The 21,282-nt window shown below is 45.8% G+C and overlaps 1 protein-coding gene across 6 annotated transcripts in view; it reads left to right on the top strand.

Annotated features, from left to right (window-relative positions):
• FERMT2 (FERM domain containing kindlin 2) overlaps window positions 1–21,282 on the top strand; it is a 92,502-nt gene that overhangs the window by 56,192 nt on the left and 15,028 nt on the right. For 3 of the 6 annotated variants that reach the window (XM_069738539.1, XM_069738519.1, XM_069738547.1), the window contains exons 8-13: window positions 2,947–3,081; window positions 3,751–3,800; window positions 5,596–5,720; window positions 7,208–7,314; window positions 8,233–8,454; window positions 9,086–9,106. In XM_069738539.1, the coding sequence (XP_069594640.1) occupies window positions 2,947–3,081; window positions 3,751–3,800; window positions 5,596–5,720; window positions 7,208–7,314; window positions 8,233–8,454; window positions 9,086–9,106 (660 nt within the window). The remainder of the gene's footprint in view (window positions 1–2,946; window positions 3,082–3,750; window positions 3,801–5,595; window positions 5,721–7,207; window positions 7,315–8,232; window positions 8,455–9,085; window positions 9,107–21,282) is intronic. The other 3 variants (XM_069738557.1, XM_069738529.1, XM_069738567.1) reach the window with 1 other exon arrangement.

Raw genomic sequence — 21,282 nt, 5'->3', positions numbered from 1 at the left:
GGAAGGATCCGGAATTTGATGAAGGGAACTGACAATACCCTGTCATTCCCTATGGGGCTAACAGTAGTCTATCCCCAAAACTCCTGCCCTTACAAGGGCAGTCCACAGCTACCCCTGCACTCTCCCTGTGGTCAGTCCCTGTGGTTTGTATTTAGTATTTTTCTTGTGGGGACATCTGTGTGGTTCACTTGGGCTACGTTCACATTAGCGGTTTGCATCGGGCGACGCAGCGGCGACGCATGCGTCATGCGCCCCTATATTTAACATGGGGGACGCATGGACATGCGTTGTGTGACGCATGCGTTTTTTTTTTGCCACAAGCGTCGGGCGCAGAAAACGCAACAAGTTGCATTTTTCTTGCGTCCAAATTTCGGCATAAAACGACGCATGCGTCGCAAAACGCAGCGTTTTTGCGTGCGTTTTGGTGCGTTTTTATTTGCGTTGTGCGTTGCGTCGCCGACGCAGCGGCGCACAACGCAAATGTGAACGTAGCCTTACATACAGATTTTTGCTATTTTTGTTACTTAAAGTGTCTCAAACTTCTTGTGTAACTGTGGACTGTGCAAAAGTTTTACGGCAGTCCTAGCCCGCCCCATCAGCTTTTTTCAAATTGAGCAAACTTTGGCAGGGTGTTGCTGATTGTGCCTGACAAACGCATCATTTACAGCACAAAAGTGGGGTAAATTAGGGCAGAAATGTCAGCCGGCCCCTGACGATGGAGCGCAGCACTGATACCAAATTGATTTAAAAAGATGCGGCCCTCCTCATGGATTTGACGCCGCCTCACTGATTTGGTGGATCTGTTCTCCTTCATTAACAGATGTACAAAATGCCAATCTGGATGAGTGGGATCAGATTAGTATGAAAACTGCAGGGGAGAATAAAAGGCTGTGGTAAATAAGGGGTTAACCTGGACGCCATTCACCTGCTCGAAATCAGCTCGTCTGTGCAGGGTTTCTCAGCGGAGACATTTCTGTGGCTCGGACATCGGATCTGGGAACGCGGCTGCGTTTCCTGTTGTCGTTTCTGTACATGTGAAAGGGGATCTGTTTTTCTTGCACAGCTGCTGGAGCTGTCAGGGGGCCGCGCTATTTATAAGTGGGCCGCAGGGTGGAGTCGTTTCCTCACATCTCTGGCCCCTAATTCATGTAATTAGCCGCTCACAGCGGACGTCGTAGGACTCGTTAATGTCCCAGCCCTTGTGTTCCCGAGAGCGCAGCTCCTTCGCAGTGTGAATGAGGCTCTGGAGTGTTGTCCCTGCAGAGCTCCGATATCTGGACTCGTCGTCGTCCCCGCAGCGTCTGGGAATGTGATCCAGACCCCCGTGCCATGCTCTCCCGCTCCAGACACTGACAGCCATGATGCTGATTCACAGACGTTCATTAATGGTCTGTAGTCGGTGACATTTGATGCCGTGACTCATACAGCGAGTGAGTAATCCTACAGCAGCAGATGTGCCGGACCCCACAAATGGGGGTTCAGGGGGTCCATCAACTTAAACAATTTGTACTGGTAACCTGTAAAATGTCTGCATGGTTGTAATATAATACCAGTCTGTTTTACTCACTACAACCCCCAACATCATTCTAATACGTTCTGTGCATAAGACTGCAACCCCCAACATGGCGATAATACAATTCTATTATTCCCTGTAAAGGGACTGCTACAACCCCCAACATGATCCTAATGCAGTTCGAATACGTTCTGTATATAGAACACTACAACCCCCAATATGACCAACCAATAGATATGACCGTTTTATTATACGCAATACATAAGATGCTACAACCCCCAACATCATCCTAATGCAGTTCGAATACGTTCTGTATATAGAACACTACAACCCCCAATATGACCAACCAATAGATATGACCGTTTTATTATACGCAATACATAAGATGCTACAACCCCCAACATCATCCTAATACAGTTCTAATAAGTTCTGTACCTAAGACTACAACCCCCAACATAATACAATTCTATTATACTCTGTAAAGAGAGCACTACAACCCCCAACGTGATTCTAATACAGCCTGTACATAGAACACTACAACCCCCAATATGAAGAACCACTGGATATGCCTGTTTTATTATACACAATACATACGACACTAGAACCCCCAGCAAAATCATAACACAATTGCAAAATACTCAATACAAAGAACATTACAACCCTCATCAGGACATGACTATTGGGTGTAACTATAATATAATTCTCTTGTTTGTTTAGAACACTACTACCCCCAATATGACCCAACCACTGGACACCTAATATTACTCTATACATGAAATTGCATTATGATCATGTTGTGGGTTGTAGTTTCTCTAGCACGCTCGGGTGTCCTCCGAGTATTTTTTAGTGCTCGGAGATTTAGTTTTCATTGCCTCAGCTGAATGATTTACATCTGTTAGCCAGCATAAGTACATGTGGGGGTTGCCTGGTTGCTAGGGAATCTCCACATGTTATCAAGCTGGCTAGTAGCTATAAATCATTCAACTGCGGCAAGAAAAACTAAATCTCGGAGCACTAAAAAATACTCGGAGGACCCCCGAGAAATCTCGAGTAACGAGTATATTCGCTCATCACTTCATAATCACCTGATCGTGTCGCAGCCGGGGGCGTCTGTAATCCGTGCTTTGCCCTCCGTAGATATGACCAATCCCAACATTGGACGTGCAGCGAATCCTGGCAGACAGGACCTCTCTCGGCTCTTCAGTGACATCACTGCTGTATGATGACATCATCCGTGATGGTCGTCCATCCGAGTATATGTGCCGCTATTTGTACACTACGCTGGAGATAAACCAGCCTGGATATGTAGTAGAGCTACTAACAAGTGGTGCCCAACAACAAACCCAGCTCTGCTACATCCATAGGAAGACATTCAGGCCTGTGATACATTGGCAGCTGCTGACGCCAGTCATCGTGTCTTTTGTTTTTTGCAGTATCATATAAACAAGCTGTCCATGATGTCATCAGAGAACCATTATAACAACAGCGATAAAGAAGTCGATGAGGTCGATGCAGCTCTGTCCGATCTGGAGATCACCCTGGAGGGAGGAAAGACGTCAACCATCTTGGTAAAATCAGTACTCCAGTCAGCACCGTTGAGACATGGCATTTTTTTTGTCACTTTTAGATTGGCGGAGTTCTGCCCAGTTGCACCCCGTCCTAAGCCAGAAAAAGGGGCCACGGAGCTCATTAAAGGAGATGTACAAGATTCAATAAACATGGCTGCTTCCTTCCAGACAGTCTCCTCTCTATGGGGCGTTTGGTGCTGAAGTTCAGCTCTAATTGAAGGAATGAGTCTGAGCTGCAATACCAGGTACAACCTGTGGACAGGGATGTCACTTTTTTTTTTTTTTTTCTTTTTTTTTTTTTTTTGGAAGAAGGGAGCCATGTTTTTTTAATTCGGGAAAACCCCTTTAAGCATTGTTGACTAATTTCATGCGTAGTAACACTCCAGGCCAAACTGAAGCTCTGATCACCTGTACAATGCTGGCAGCTGCCATAAGTGGTGGGGTTACAAAGATTAGCTGGACTACCTGGCAAGCAACAGCTAGTCCTGCAGGGCTAATCTCCTCCTGAGAAAACACTGATTGTATTGAAACTACAACATACAGTCTAATTAGTGATACATTGATGGAATCGGGGGTCTCTTCCCCCATATTATGCTGCTCTCAAATAAAAAAGCAAAAACCTGCTGACGGATTCCCTTTAATGCTCTATTGCCAATCTTTTTCTCTTAGGGTGACATCACTTGCATTCCAGAACTCACAGACAACTTAAAAATCTTCAAGTAAGTGCACAAATGTATGACCATAAATTACGGTGATGCAGCATGCCGCTCTGCCCATTGTGCCCAGAATGTCTTCATCCCAAGTGTCACCCCCTCCTGGACAGTTAGGCTTTGGTCGGCTGGCATCAGATGCTTGAATTAAACAGCACTCCGGTTGGAATCTGTTCTATCTGTGAGGATGGAGACAGGGGCACATTGTGAGACGGGGTCGCATTGAGACTGACCCCATTATCATAATGGGGACCGTAGCTCTGCAGTATTTTCCAGCCAAATCGGGAGGCTGCTGCGTCTGGGGAGGGGGCTGCTGCGTCTGGGGAGGGGGCTGCTGCGTCTGGGGAGGGGGCTGCTGCGTCTGGGGAAGGGGCTGCTGCGTCTGGGGAGGGGGCTGCTGCGTCTGGGGAGGGGGCTGCTGCGTCTGGGGATCGGGTGCAGAGTTTCGGATCTTGTTAGATAGTGAAGCCATGGCTTGAATGCCTTGGAGCTGAGAAAAGCTTTTGGCCTTTCATATAAGCTTTATGGTCTTGATGTATTTTCCATTGGCTCCGTACATGGGAAATCTAAGCAGCACCTGTGCTGGCCGCATCACTCCAAAGGACTAGAAATTGGTCCTCTGCCCATGTCTTGTTTGTGCTTGGATGAAAACCTGTTCCGTGGGCTGTTGGCACGTTAAAAATGGCACGATATCTGTCTCCGTGAATGCTCAAGTGCTATTTGTGTTCCCGGCACAAGAGATTGGTAAAGGTCAGGATACAGGAGACCCCGCGGGGCACACAGAGGGACAATGGCGGAGCTGTCAGAATATGGCAGTGGCAGTAACCCAATCTGCTCTTCCTTTAGCGACTCCCGAAATATCAGGCTCTTCCAAGTTGTGCCCGGAGCGTCTCTATTTATAGGGCCGCGCTCATTAACTCCCAATCTCTTGCTCTGCTTATCCAACTGAAGTCTGGAAGGATTCCAGAGCGAAGCCGAACCAAGGCCTCCATGCCGAGCACATGGCCGCCCTGACGCCGGATGAGCGCCTTATAATTTATTGCAGAAATCCACTCCAATCTGAAGAGGACACGGAATCCACATTGTTTTCCAAAAGTTATCCGATTCTGCCAAAAAAGTTTAAATTGAAGATCCAATCTCCGTTTGGCATGAGAACGATATTCCGGCACCGCTTTCAGATAGTTATTGGGATTATTAACCTATTAAATCTCGGAAACCTCGCTCTATCTCACTCTCTTCCTTTAACCGAGGAACTGATTATGTTGAAAGTGTCTTATGGTGATAGAAAGAAAATTGGCTGCGTTCATCCACAAGCGCCACTCATGTCCACAGGTTGCATGTGGTATTGCCGCTAAGCCCTATTAGCGTCTGTAGAGTCAAACTGTAATACCACAGGCAACCTGTAGACACGTGTGGCGCTGCTTCTGGAAGAAGACAGTTATGTGTTTCTAATGCTTAACACCCATAAGTAGAGTAGATGAATACAGACAAGATATGCCATTTGTGGCAGTCTGTATTATGTGAATTGTAATCGGCTTTTGTAACATTTCGGGCACAGCCATTGCCGCTCTTTTCTGAGACAACAGTATCATTTTGTAAACTTTGATACACTCCCATTATAGACAGATCAGCCCTGTGTGATAAACGCGGTCTGACCCGATCATCTGATGTCTCGCTTAGTTGGATGCTGAGAATTTCTGCTATCCACTGCGGATCATCTGATGATTGCAGGATCCTGACCGAAGGGGAAGATGATGTCACATGGAAACAATGATTATTGTCGTTTCTTTTCTTCTCATCATAGACCCAAGAAACTGACTCTGAAAGGTTATAAACCATATTGGTGCACATTCAAAGACACGTCAATATCCTGCTACAAGAGCAAAGAAGAAGCGAATGGAACCCCTGCTCATCAGATGAACCTGCGGGGTAAGGCAAAGACATGGGACATATAGTATTAGGTAGTTCTATTCTTGTACATAGGGGGCAGTATTCTAGTAGCTATATTCTTCTATATAGGTGCAGTATTATAGTAGTTCTAATCTTGTACATAGGGGGCAGTATTATAGTAGTTACATTCTTGTACATAGGAGCAGTATTATAGTAGTTATATTCTTGTACATAGGGGCAGTGTTATAGTAGTTATATTCTTGTACATAGGAGGCAGTATTATAGTAGTTATATTCTTGTACATAGGGGCAGTATTATAGTAGTTATATTCTTGTACATAGGAGGCAGTATTATAGTAGCTATATTCTTCTATATAGGGGCAGTATTATAGTAGTTTTCAGAGCTGTGTTATTCCCTGAGGTGTTAGATATTCAGTAGTATTGGTAGTTTGTCGTCCAGTCACCAGTTCCCCATTTAGTTGTGCAGTAAATACACTTGCTGCCAAATGATGTCAGGCCACAGTCATGACAGATGGCGCCAGGAATACTTTTTTTTAGGTACATTGATATGCTCCAAAAGCCGGTGACTACGCTTTATGGAATGCTGATCCTCTGAGTTATAATTGGAGCTCCGTTCTATGATTCGGGAGAGGTGGAGGGGTCTTTGGGACCTGCGTCACAGAGATGATTGGGTCTTGTGTGACATTTCCTAGTTTTATTTAAAAAAAAAAAAAAAAAAAAAATGAAGCAAACTGAAGTTTAATTAAAAAAAGCAAAAAATATTAATACTTAATACCTGTCAATGGGATGTGTGTGGCAGTACATCTTAGGCTAGGTTCACATTGCGTTAATGGGTTAACGCTAGCGGACTCCTTTACATGGCGAAATTGTCGCAATTAATGCCATGCAACGGATCCGTTAGCGCACCCATTGATGGCAATGTGCTGACGGATCTCTAGTGCATGCCATTTTCGGCACGCGCTAGCGATGTCCCGTTAGTTTTGGACGGACCGCGGATGCTGCTTGCAGCGTCCGAGGTCCGTTCCTCGCTAGCGCAGATCGGGTATCTGCGCTAGCGGGATTGGCAAACGCGATCCCTTTTGGGACATTGCGTTAGCGCAGTCCGTAGCGCTATGTGCTAAACGGACTGCCCTAACGCAATGTGAACCTAGCCTAAGTCCTCGATGAGTGAGACTGAACTGCAGTACCAGACACAACCTCAGGACAGGTCTGGCGCTGTTTTTGGGAAAGAAAAATCAACCATTTGTTTCTCTTTCTGAAGTAATTGCTTTGGGCCACATTTGGCATCTCCAAGCAATGCTTTAGAAGTCCTGCTTCTGTAGTAATTTTTTATACTTTTGTGACATGACGGTATCCTACAGAAGTGCAATGCAGCTAAACCATTGTCCAGATGTAAATGATTATTATGGCACATGTGATGTTCCCTTCCTCCGCCATAGTTTTAATATGAATGTTCTGTGTAAGAACTTGGGGCAATAAAATGTACCAACTCTTCCTGTTTTCCAGGCTGTGAAGTGACTCCAGATGTGAACATATCGGGCCAGAAGTTTATCATTAAGCTCCTCATACCGGTTGCTGAAGGAATGAATGAGATCTGGCTCCGGTGCGACAATGTAAGATATTGCGGAGCGTTTGTGGCATCAATATCCGTGAAATGGTTCCAACTCTGGCTTTAGGTTGGATGGTGTCTGCAGCGGTGCCTTATTTTAGTCACCATCCCATATGTATCACCGTCATAGCATACACCGTCATAGCATACACCACCTAATCATAACCACTCGTCTATTGTGCCATATGTGTCCAAATGTCTGTACAACAGACTAAATAAGAGTGCTATTCTGTGCTGCCACCGCCATACACTGCACAAATATTTTACTGTATAGGTACTTAATTAATGGGGCCTGACAACTGGCACTCATCAGCTCCTTTTGAATAGTTGTTCTGCAGTCATCGGCAAGGGCCACTACGCAGTGTGTAGTACAGCTCCATTTATTGTTTACATCTGGTCACCACCAGCTTGTCATGGCTACCGGGTGTCGGACCCCACCGATCTGTTACTGACTATCCTAGGAATAGGTGATCAATGTAATGTGCCCTGGGGGTGATCCTTTTAGGGAACAGTGCAATGCAATTCTTTGTAAAATAACACCATAAACTTCTAAATAACCTCTCCATACGAAATCTAATAACCGTGCTATACAATGACAATTATCAGACTGGTGGCACCCATAAGGCTCTGGTTCTTCACTTGTTGGGATGTCCATGATAAAGCTCCATGGTGGCGGTGTACGGCACTTGTGCACCTTGAGTAGAATTGAATGGCGTAGGTGGGGGGTCTGACCTTAGTCGCTTGTATGTCCCACATCGTATTGAAAGCCTGAGCCTAGGTTGGGATTGTCCTCCTTTCTGGTGCTTGAGTCCAATCCTAGAAATAATTTGTGGTCTAATGCAATGTCTTCTACTGGATCTGTGCATCTGTCCAATATTAGACGCTTCTAAATGAAGATATTACTCTTACATTATCCTTGCAGGAGAAGCAATATGCTCACTGGATGGCGGCCTGTAGATTGGCGTCCAAGGGCAAGACTATGGCGGACAGCTCCTACAATCTAGAGGTCCAGAACATCTTGTCTTTCCTGAAGATGCAGCATTTGAACCCCGACCCGCAGTTCATTCCAGACCAGGTTAACTCCGATATCAACCCAGAATGTGTAGTTTCACCCCGGTATTTGAAGAAATACAAGAACAAGCAGGTAATGGAGATGTTTTGGGGGTGCTTTGAACATGCTTTGGGCTCAAAGCTATGAGCATTTATTAATCACTTGTAGGATCCAGAAGCCTGTTTTGATAAGAAGCCGCATTAAGGGTTAATAACATGGTTGCTACATCCGGGAAGTGGCTTTTGTTGCTGGTCTAGAGGTCAGAAGGGACGTTTCTGTCCCACAGAACTGGTGACACTGGGCTGCAGTGTAAAGCAGGATGTTCTGTGCCGGGGGAATGTGCAGAATGCAGAGGCACAGGGCGGCTGGACCATCTGTACTGAGATTTAGGACATGGGTTATTATCCAAGAAATGTTACTATAATTAAAACATCATAATAAAATAAGTCGTTTACTGGGAATTCTTTCTAGAAATGAATCCGTATTCGCCTCCTTTCTGGATATTCCGGGGATTTGGTCTGTTGAGCGATTAGGTCTCTACTGTGTGCTGTAACTTTCAGCTCAGACTTTGTTGATTTCACTTTGTTTTATTGTTTCTTCGTTTTTTTTTTTTTTGCAGATCTTTTTCTTTTGCTTTTTTATATTTTCAATCCATATTTACTGTGTTTTCATGCTTATTTCCATCCTCTTACTATTTTCCATTTGTCGGCTCTTCCACCTGCAGCCAGGCTATGTAAGAGACTTGGTAAGTTACAGGCACAAGGGTTCCTGTGTTGTGGATGGCATGACACTGGTTTTTCCTGCTTTGGTGGAAGTTATAGTGGAGTTTTCTGGAGAATGGGTGTTCACTACGGAGCTTTTTAGAGAAGAGTCAGTGGCATAAATAACAATTACCTAATACGAGATCGGCAGGATACATGAGGTTTTCTGCAGCTTATGTCACAAAACCTCTGTAGGAAACTGAAATTTCATCTTGTTTTCTCTGTATTTCTAAGCTTGATGCAGATTGATTTACATCTACATGCAATTTTAATGGTAAATAATCTGCAAAATTGCAGAATCCTATACACTTAGATGGAGCAACTCTGATTAACGTATCGGGAATTGCTACTTGTGCAATTGTCTGTTATTTCTGATTTCTGCACTTTCATAAAATGTTACATAGTGTCCCTAATATATAGGAATGTCAATGACTAGTACCTAGTATTAGACCGCTATAGATACAGCAATGATCAAGGGCCGACATAGCATTGGTGCAGCCTCACAGGCGCCAAGGAGGTGTGCAATAGGATGATCTTTTTGGGTTGCAATGCAAAGGGTCCATATGTTGTTCTTGCACAGGGGCCTCTTCTGTGTCTGCCAGTGGTCGTGATGCATCATTTCCATTGCTACTCCAGAGTTCCACGCATCACTTCTATTTACGAGCGAGCCGCTCATTGCTGGGATTTTTGTCATCCGCTAGTAAGGCCGGGTCACACTTGTGAGTGTGATGCGAGAAACTCACGCATCAATACCCGGCACTGCCACCGGCACTCTGGACCGGAGCGTGCGGGTGCATGTATTTCTATGCAGCCGTCCGCTCCGGTCCAGAGTGCCAGCGGCTGTGCCGGGTATTGATGCGTGAGTTTCTCGCATCACACTCACAAGTGTTACCCCGGGATAAAAAAAGAAAGGATGTAATGATACGTTTATGGGATTGGAATGTGCTTCATCCCAACCCTAACCCATCTCTTCAACCTATCACTAACAACTGGTGTCTTCCCCTCAAGCTTTAAACATGCCTCCATCACACCTATCCTCAAAAAGCCCTCTCTTGACCCATCCTCTGTATCTAGCTATCGCCCTATATTACTTCTCCCCTATGCCTCCAAACTACTGGAACAACACGTCTACCTTGAACTGTCCTCTCATCTCTCTTCTTGCTCCCTCTTTGACCGCTTACAATCTGGCTTCTGGTCACACCACTCCACTGCAACTGCCCTAACTAAGGTCACCAATGACCTCTTAACCGCCAAGAGCAAGCGACACTACTCTGTCCTTCTCCTGGACCTGTCCTCTGCCTTTGACACAGTGGACCATTCCCTATTATTACAGACCCTCTCATCCCTTGGCATCACAGACTTGGCCCTATCTTGGATCTCATCGTACCTAACAGATCGGACATTCAGCGTCTCCCACTCACACACCACCTCCTCACCTCGCCCCCCTATCTGTCGGAGTCCCACAAGGTTCAGTCCTAGGGCCCCTGCTCTTCTCCATTTACACTTTTGGCCTGGGACAGCTCATAGAATCTCATGGCTTTCAGTATCACCTCTATGCTGATGACACACAGATCTACATCTCTGGACCAGATATCGCCTCCCTACTAACCAGAATCTCCGCTAGATTTCTGAAACTTAACATGGACAAAACAGAATTCACCATCTTTTCCCCCATCTCACGTGACCCCCCTCCCCCCCCACCCCCCCAAACCTATCAATTACAGTGCAAGGCTGCCCACTCTCCCCAGTCCCACAAGCTCGCTGCCTTGGGGTAAAGGTACCGTCACACATAGCGACGCTGCAGCGATACCGACAACGATCCGGATCGCTGCAGCGTCGCTGGAGAGCTGTCACACAGACAGCTCTCCAGCGACCAACGATCCCGAGGTCCCCGGTAACCAGGGTAAACATCGGGTAACTAAGCGCAGGGCCGCTCTTAGTAACCCGATGTTTACCCTGGTTACCATGCTAAAAAGTAAAAAAACAAACGCTACATACTTACCTACCGCTGTCTGTCCTCGGCGCTCTGCTTCTCTGGTCTGGCTGTGAGCGCCGGGCAGCCAGAAAGCAGAGCGGTGACGTCACCGCTCTGCTTTCCGGCTGACCGACGCTCACAGCCAGAGCAGGAGGAGAGCAGAGCACAGCGCTGGAGGACAGACGGCTGTAGGTAAGTATGTACTGTTTGTTTTTTTACTTTTAGGATGGTAACCAGGGTAAACATCGGGTTACTAAGCGCGGCCCTGCGCTTAGTTACCCGATGTTTACCCTGGTTACCAGCAAAGACATCGCTGAATCGGTGTCACACACGCCGATTCAGCGATGTCTACGGGGAGTCCAGCGACGAAATAAAGTTCTGGACTTTCTTCCCCGACCAGCGATCTCCCAGCAGGGGCCTGATCGCTGCTGCCTGTCACACTGGACGATATCGCTAGCGAGGACGCTGCAACGTCACGGATCGCTAGCGATATCGTCTAGTGCAGTGTTTTTCAACCAGTGTGCCGCGGCACACTAGTGTGCCGCGACACATGGTCGGGTGTGCCGCGGGGAACGGGAGTCAGCTGTTCTCTGTGCCGACTGTCAAGCTGACAGCCGGCACAGAGAAGCTGCAGCGCGCCGGCTCCCGGAGATCAATTGTACTCGCAGACATCTACCAGCTGCGAGTACAATTGAGGCTCTGACCGCTGGGTCAGAGCGACGCCAGCAGCGTGATCAAGTCATGTGATCACGCTGCTGGCGTCACTATCCGGCGCGCAGGGGACAGAAGACACTTGGTGGTAAGTGCTCCTGTGCTGTGGAGCTGAAGACACCGAAGATTCAGAGTGGGGTGGGTTTATGGGGAGTGTGTGGGGGGATTTATTAAGTGTGGGGGGATTTATTCAGCGTGGGGTGGGTTTATGGGGAGTATGTGGGGGGATTTATTAAGCGTGGGGTGGGTTTATGGAGAGTATGTGGGGGATTTATTAAGTGTGTGGGGGGATTTATTAAGTGTGGGGGGATTTATTCAGCGTGGGGTGGGTTTATGGGGAGTATGTGGGGGGATTTATTAAGTGTGTGGGGGGATTTATTAAGTGTGGGGGGATTTATTCAGCGTGGGGTGGGTTTATGGAGAGTATGTGGGGGATTTATTAAGTGTGTGGGGGGATTTATTAAGTGTGGGGGGATTTATTCAGCGTGGGGTGGGTTTATGGGGAGTATGTGGGGGGATTTATTCAGTGTGTGGGGGGGATTTATTCAGTGTGTGGGGGGGATTTATTCAGTGTGTGGGGGGGGATTTATTCAGTGTGTGTGGGGGATTTATTCAGTGTGTGGGGGAATTTATTCAGTGTATGGGGGGGATTTATTCAGTGTGTACGTGGGGGGGGGCTGGAATTTATTTAGCATGTGTGGGGCAGGGTGCATTTATTCTGTGGAAGGGGATGGATTTATTCTATCGGAAGGGCAGTGGATATATTCTGTGGGAGTGAGTGGGGAGATGGGGGTGGACACAGTAGCGAGGGGAAAAATGTGTGCTGACAGTACTGGGAGCAACGGTGATGGGATGTGTGAGGACAGTATGGGGAGTCGGGGGAATGTGTGAGGGGGGAATGTGTGAGGAGGAAATATGGAGAGAGCAAAGGGGTATGTTAGCAGGGGGGATGTACAGGAGGAGGCTATTAGAAATGTGTGCAGACAGTATGGGGGGATGAAAGTGTGAGTGGACACATAATAGATACTGAGTAGTGTGAGGGTAACAGCCAGGAGGAGACAGTATGCCAAGTAGGAGGAGTGTAATGAAGGGGCACAGTAGAGAGACTGGGCTCTCTATGAGGGACACCGTATGAGAAGGCAGTGTGAAGTATGGAAAAGAGAGAGAGGGTAGTGTGGATGGCATGTACCATAAGAGGGACAGTGAGGGTCATATTATGTGCTGGGAATAAAGTGAGGGGCAATTATTTACTCAGGGGCTCAGCCTAGGGCAGATATTGTTATTCCGGAGCATTATAATAACACTGCTATCTTTAAGGGTGTTGTGTCGGGATGTGCTGCAGAAGACAGGAGAAGATGGAAGTCTGCAGAAACGAGCTCTGCCGGTGGAAGAGAAGAGTCATCATGGCATCTGGACAAGGTGAAGATGAAAAGAAAGAGGCGACTCCACAAACAACGTCATCTATCAGGTACCTGGATGTAAATGTGTTTTTTTTGTGATACTAATTCTCATTTTTATTTGTTAGGAACATTAAAGGGGATGTCCAAGGTTGTGATGAGTCTGCAGTCATACTATGTGACTGCAGACTTCTGAATTCTCACAGTGCACACTGCTATCATAATTCTCTGATGTTGGTGATTTACATACATGCGGTCACGTGCTGACTAGACATGTGTGGCCTCATTCAATGAAAATGAATTGACTGAGGCCGGACACGTCTAGTTAGAATGTGACCAGAAGTATCCAAATCACATACTTGTGCTGTCATGACCGTCCACTCTGGCCACCGGCAAGGGAGAATCCTGAAAGTGTGCAGTGCTTGCGCTGTGAGAATCCAGAAGCCTGCAGTCACATAGAATGACTGCAGACTTTCATCTCAAACCTGGACGCACCATTTTGTGCCATTTTGGTTGGTGGTGTGCCTCGGGATTTTTTAAGTATAAAAAGTGTGCCGCGGCTCAAAGGTTGAAAAACACTGGTCTAGTGTGACAGTACCTTAATCCTTGACGCTGATCTCTCCTTTAAACCACATATCCAAGCCCTTTTCACTTCCTGCCGACTTCAACTCAAAAATATTTCACGAATCCGTACATTCCTCAACGAAGAATCTGCAAAAACCCTAGTCCATGCCCTCATCTCTCGCCTTGACTACTGCAACCTCCTGCTCTGTGGCCTCCCCTCTAACACTCTCGCACCCCTCCAATCTATTCTAAACTCTGCTGCCCGACTAATCCACCTGTCCCCTCGCTATTCCCCGGCCTCTCCCCTCTGTCAATCCCTTCACTGGCTCCCCATTGCCCAGAGACTCCACTACAAAACCCTAACCATGACATACAAAGCCATCCACAACCTGTCTCCTCCATACATCTGTGACCTCGTCTCCCGGTACTTACCTACACGCAACCTCTGATCCTCACAAGTTCTCCTTCTCCACTCCCCTCTTATCTCCTCTTCCCACAATCGTATACAACAGTGTTTTTCAACCTTTTTTGAGCCGCGGCACACTTTTTATACTTAAAAAATCCCGAGGCACACCACCAACCAAAATGGCACAAAATGGTGTGTCCAGGTTTTAGATGAAAGTCTGCAGTCATTCTATGTGACTGCAGGCTTCTGAATTCTCACAGCGCAAGCACTGCACACTTTCAGGATTCTCCCTTGCCGGTGGCCAGAGTGGACGGTCATGACAGCACAAGTATGTGATTTGGATACTTCTGGTCACATTCTAACTAGACGTGTCCGGCCTCAGTCAATTCATTTTCATTGAATGAGGCCACACATGTCTAGTCAGCACGTGACCGCATGTATGTAAATCACCAACATCAGAGAATTATGATAGCAGTGTACACTGTGAGAATTCAGACGTCTGCAGTCACATAGTATGACTGCAGACTCATCACAACCTTGGACATCCCCTTTAATGTTCCTAACAAATAAAAATGAGAATTAGTATCACAAAAAAAACACATTTACATCCAGGTACCTGATAGATGACGTTGTTTGTGGAGTCGCCTCTTTCTTTTCATCTTCACCTTGTCCAGATGCCATGATGACTCTTCTCTTCCACCGGCAGAGCTCGTTTCTGCAGACTTCCATCTTCTCCTGTCTTCTGCAGCACATCCCGACACAACACCCTTAAAGATCGCAGTGTTATTATAATGCTCCGGAATAACAATATCTGCCCTAGGCTGAGCCCCTGAGTAAATAATTGCCCCTCACTTTATTCCCAGCACATAATATGACCCTCACTGTCCCTCTTATGGTACATGCCATCCACACTACCCTCTCTCTCTTTTCCATACTTCACACTGCCTTCTCATACGGTGTCCCTCATAGAGAGCCCAGTCTCTCTACTGTGCCCCTTCATTACACTCCTCCTACTTGGCATACTGTCTCCTCCTGGCTGTTACCCTCACACTACTCAGTATCTATTATGTGTCCACTCACACTTTCATCCCCCCATACTGTCTGCACACATTTCTAATAGCCTCCTCCTGTACATCCCCCCTGCTAACATACCCCTTTGCTCTCTCCATATTTCCTCCTCACACATTCCCCCCTCACACATTCCCCCGACTCCCCATACTGTCCTCACACATCCCATCACCGTTGCTCCCAGTACTGTCAGCACACATTTTTCCCCTCGCTACTGTGTCCACCCCCATCTCCCCACTCACCCCCACAGAATATATCCACTGCCCTTCCGATAGAATAAATCCATCCCCTTCCACAGAATAAATGCACCCTGCCCCACACATGCTAAATAAATTCCAGCCCCCCCCCCACGTACACACTGAATAAATCCCCCCATACACTGAATAAATCCCCCCACTCACTGAATAAATTCCCCCACACACTGAATAAATCCCCCCCACACACTGAATAAATCCCCCCCCACACACTGAATAAATCCCCCCCCACACACTGAATAAATCCCCCCCCACACACTGAATAAATCCCCCCCCACACACTGAATAAATCCCCCCCACACACTGAATAAATCCCCCCACACACTGAATAAATCCCCGCACACACTGAATAAATCCCCCCACATACTCCCCATAAACCCACCCCACGCTGAATAAATCCCCCCACACTTAATAAATCCCCCCACACACTTAATAAATCCCCCACATACTCTCCATAAACCCACCCCATGCTGAATAAATCCCCCCCACACTTAATAAATCCCCCCCACACTTAATAAATCCCCCCACACACTTAATAAATCCCCCCACATACTCCCCATAAACCCACCCCACGCTGAATAAATCCCCCCACACTTAATAAATCCCCCCACACACTTAATAAATCCCCCACATACTCTCCATAAACCCACCCCACGCTGAATAAATCCCCCCCACACTTAATAAATCCCCCCCACACTTAATAAATCCCCCCACACACTTAATAAATCCCCCCACATACTCCCCATAAACCCACCCCACGCTGAATAAATCCCCCCACACTTAATAAATCCCCCCACACACTTAATAAATCCCCCACATACTCTCCATAAACCCACCCCACGCTGAATAAATCCCCCCACACTTAATAAATCCCCCCACACACTTAATAAATCCCCCCACATACTCCCCATAAACCCACCCCACTCTGAATCTTCGGTGTCTTCAGCTCCACAGCACAGGAGCACTTACCACCAAGTGTCTTCTGTCCCCTGCGCGCCGGATAGTGACGCCAGCAGCGTGATCACATGACTTGATCACGCTGCTGGCGTCGCTCTGACCCAGCGGTCAGAGCCTCAATTGTACTCGCAGCTGGTAGATGTCTGCGAGTACAATTGATCTCCGGGAGCCGGCGCGCTGCAGCTTCTCTGTGCCGGCTGTCAGCTTGACAGTCGGCACAGAGAACAGCTGACTCCCGTTCCCCGCGGCACACCCGACCATGTGTCGCGGCACACTAGTGTGCCGCGGCACACTGGTTGAAAAACACTGGTATACAAGATTTCTTTCGCGTATCACCCCTTCTCTGGAACCCTCTACAACAACACATCAGACTCTCGCCTACCATCGAAACCTTCAAAAAGAACCTGAAGACTCCCCTCTTCCGAAAAGCCTACAACCTACAGTAACCAACGATCGACCAAACCGCTGCATTACCAGCTCTACCCTTGCCTACTGTATTCTCACCCATCCCTTGTAGATTGTGAGCCCTCGCGGGCAGGGTCCTCTCTCCTCCTGTACCAGTTGTGTCCTGTATTGTTTAACCCCTTAGTGACCGAGCCAAATTTTTTAAATCTGACCAGTGTCGCTTTATGTGGTAATAACTCTGCGATGCTTCAACAAATCCCAGTGATTTTGAGATTGTTTTTTCGTGACACATTATACTTTATGATAATGGTAAATTTTGTTCAACATTTTTTGTGTTCATTTATAAAAAATATCAAAAATTTGAGAAAAATTTTAAAAAATTAGCAATTTTCTAAATTTGAATGATTATCCCTTTAATCCAGATAGTCATACAACAGCAAACCATTAATAAATAACATTTCCCACATGTCTGCTTTACATCAGCACCATTTGTAAAATGTTATTTTATTTTGTTAGCATTTTAGGAAGTTTAAAAATGTAGCAGCAATTTTTCATTTTTTCAAAGAAATTTACAAAATTTATTTTTTTAGGGACTTATCCATGTTTGAAGTGACTTTAGGGGTCCCATATATTGGGAAACCCACAAACGTGATACCATTTTAAAAACAGCACCCCTAAACATATTGAAAACTGCTGTCAGGTAGTTTATTAACCCTTCAGGTGTTTTACAGGAATTAATGCAAAGTGGTATGACAGAAATGAAAATGTGTATTTTTTTTTTTTTTTTTAAATTCGTTTATTAATTTCAGAATAGACAAACATTGCACATATTACATTTATCATTATTAAACATACCATCAGATACAAATGATTACAAACATCATCGCATCCAAAGTTCAGAGGCAATAGACTGTGCATGTTGAATCACTAGTACCTACAAAATACCTACTATACAACTTAAACAACTTTAACCTTTAGTAATAAGTCGCCAAAAGAAAACAGATTCAAGTTTGCTCTGCAACGATGTCCCCAAACCCCATGCCCTCATCCCCGTGCATATATCTAATCCACGCAGACTACAGAGTATGATGAGATGAGTTCCATCTACCCCAAATTTTTTCGAATTTACCTGGACATCCTCTATTATGGTACAGTGTTCTTTCATATGGGATAACCGAGTTCACCAGGTCAATCCAAGCTCTGAGAGACGGGGAGGAGCCACCCATCCACCTTAATGCCAGTACCTTTCGTGCTAAGAAGAGCGTTTCTCGAAGGAAGATCCCAGTATGGTGGTCCCAGGTCTCTGTATCCCACACCCCAAATAGGCAAGTCAATGGTTCAAGTGGGACAGGGATTAACAATAAAGACGTTAACAATGTCGTGACTTCTTTCCAATAATGAAGGATTACCGGGCACCGCCATATCATGTGGGTAAAATCCGCATCATGTGCGTGACACCGTAAGCAGTCTGACGTCTGAAGGCGGCCCATTTTAAAAAGTCGTGTCGGAGTCAGATAAGTCTGATACGTAATATATAGCTGGGTCATCCTATTGTTAACTGAGGGAGAAACTTTAGTTGGAGATTCCAAAATATCTTCCCACTCCTCTCCCATTGTATCGGGAAGGAGTCCCTCCCATTTCTTTTTTAAGGTGTTAATAGTGAGCCCATCTCCCACGGATAATAGGTATGTGTATAAAGAGGAGATGAGCCCCTGAGGACCCTGTGATTTGAGAATGCCTATAAGGGGTAAAGATGAAATTGCTCGACTTGCACCTGCATTTCGCATATGTGACTGGAAAGCTGACCTCAGCTGTAAATAACGGAAGAATTGAGATCTTGGGATATTGCAGGTATCCCGCAATTGCTCAAAGGACACAAAAACATCCTGGTTATACAAATTACCTACCGAGAGAACACCACATGAGATCCAGAACTCAGTAGACGGGTGATTTAGTAATTCTGGAAAATAACTATTATACCACAGTGGCATTTCGGCTATTATATCTGTATATTTAATAACTTTTTTAATTTGTCTCCATATTAATCTCGCTTGTCGAAGCAATGGCAGCAAACGGGGAGCACTGACTTTCTCCATTTCCAAAAAACCCAGTGGACAGTCAATACGGGCAGAATGGATTATATGGCTTTCTGAATTAGGTAGGGGGTTGCTAGGCATCCATTTGCTTATCGCCCTAGCCTGCCCAGCAAGATAATATAGATAAAAGTCTGGTAAGGCTGCCCCTCCCCCCCTTGTCGGTCTCTGTAGAGTAGATAGCTTGAGTTTGGGTCTAGTCTTCCCCCATATAAAGGACGTGGTCAGGGAGTTTAAGTTTGCAAAGAAAGATTTGGGTATTGGCACAGCACTATGTTGTAGACAATAATTAAATTTGGGGAGCAATATCATCTTAACTAAATTAATGCGACCTGCAACGGAGAGAGGGAGTTTGCTCCAAGCTATGAATTTAGATTTGGCCAGGTCCAATAGTGGATAAATATTAAGTCGTAGGTCCAGCTGACTATATTGAGACATATGTATTCCTAGATATTTGAAATTGGAGACTACAGGTAGTGACGAGAGATTTTCGAGACGGGGCATCGGCGCATGAGACAGAGGCATCAGAGCAGACTTATCCCAATTGATATAGAGACCAGAGAATTTGCTAAAATTATCTATAGTCGTTATTACTCGCGGTAGTGTTTCTTCTGTTTTATCCATAAATATGATCATATCATCAGCATATAGACCGATGGTATCTACACGATCCGCAATACTTATTCCCTTGATATCTGTGGAAGACCTTATGCGTATTGCCAATGCTTCTATCGCGAGGGCAAAGAGGGCCGGGGACAGAGGACATCCCTGACGGGTTCCCCTATGTAAAGTAAAGGAATCAGAGATAGAATTATTCACAATTACCCGTGCCCTAGGATTCCTATATAGTGTATCTATCCCTCTAATAAATTTATCTCCAAAACCGTATTTCTGCAGACATGCAGAAAGAAAAGGCCACTCGAGGGAGTCAAACGCTTTAGCTGTGTCTAGGGATGCCAGAGCCCAGTTATTATCCAATTCTAGGGAGCTATATTGAATCACTGATTGGACCCGCCGAATATTAATAGAGGTACTTTTCCCAGGCATAAAGCCTGTTTGATCTGGGTGTATAAGATCTAATATGATTGTATTTAGTCTAGTGGCCAATATTTTAGTGAAGATTTTATAATCTACGTTTACCAATGATATGGGGCGATATGATCCACATTCCAAGGGGTCCTTTCCCTCCTTCTTAAGTACAATGATATTTGCATCATAAAATGTTTCAGGCATAATTTCTCCCTCCCATATATTCTGAAGCACCTTCAATAAGAGTGGTGCCAGGTGGTCCCGATATTTTTTATAGAACTCAACGGGAAACCCGTCAGGTCCAGGGGCCTTCCCGGTGGCCATATCCATTATAGCCTGTTCCACCTCCTCCAGAGTAAACTCGGCTTCCATAAAAGCTTGCTGGGTTGGGCTCAGTAAGGGGAATGTCATGTCTGATAGATAGTCTATACATTCAGGGACCCCAAGACCACTACCCGATTTGTACAGTGACTTATAGTAATTGCAAAAACTTTGAAGAATTTCCTCGGTGGAGGATACCAACGAACCATCGAGTGTCCGAATCTGTAGTACCGTGTTGGAGGTGTTATGCTGACGTACCAAAAAAGCTAGGAGTTTACTGGCCTGATTCCCCATTTCAAAATAAGACTGACGGGTAAAAAATAATTTACGTTTTGATTTAGTGTCTATATTTTGGGTGTATAATCTTTGGGAAGTGAGCCACTCCACCCTGTTGCCGTTAGTTTGATTGGCCACATAGGCGGCTTCCGAGTCCTTCAGCCGTCGCTCAATCTCGTCATCTTCCCCCGCCGTCACCCTCTTTATATAGGAGATTGTAGAGGACAGACATCCCCTCAAGTATGCCTTTAGAGTGTCCCAGAACAGATTGAGATTCGAGGGGTCTGGGTGAGTAGAGACAAAGCAGTTTAACTGATCAACCGTTCTATCACTAGCATCTATTAGTTTCAGCCAGAAGGGATTCAATTTCCAAGGTATATTATTATTTGACTGACCGTATTTAAGTTTGAGAACAATTGGGCTGTGATCTGATATCCCCCTGTTACCATGTTCGACACTATTCACCCACAGCGCTAGGTCGCTAGATCCAAATATGTAATCTATACGGGATAGAGACTGTCTAGTTGAAGAATGACAAGTATATTCCTTTATCTCAGGGTGACGTGTTCTCCATAGGTCTAACCATCCGCTACCGTTCATAAATGATGCCAATTGAGAGTGAGATTGAGAAAGGGGCCCCCTTGACATCTCGCCGTCTAGTCTCAGTCTGTCTTTAAGATTATCCATGACTAAATTAAAGTCTC

The sequence above is a fragment of the Ranitomeya imitator genome, chromosome 1 (genome assembly GCF_032444005.1).
Source record: "Ranitomeya imitator isolate aRanImi1 chromosome 1, aRanImi1.pri, whole genome shotgun sequence".
In the NCBI taxonomy this organism is placed as follows: Eukaryota; Metazoa; Chordata; class Amphibia; order Anura; family Dendrobatidae; genus Ranitomeya; species Ranitomeya imitator.
Note: the sequence above shows the minus strand (reverse complement) of the source record. Positions and strands in the feature narration are given on the sequence as shown.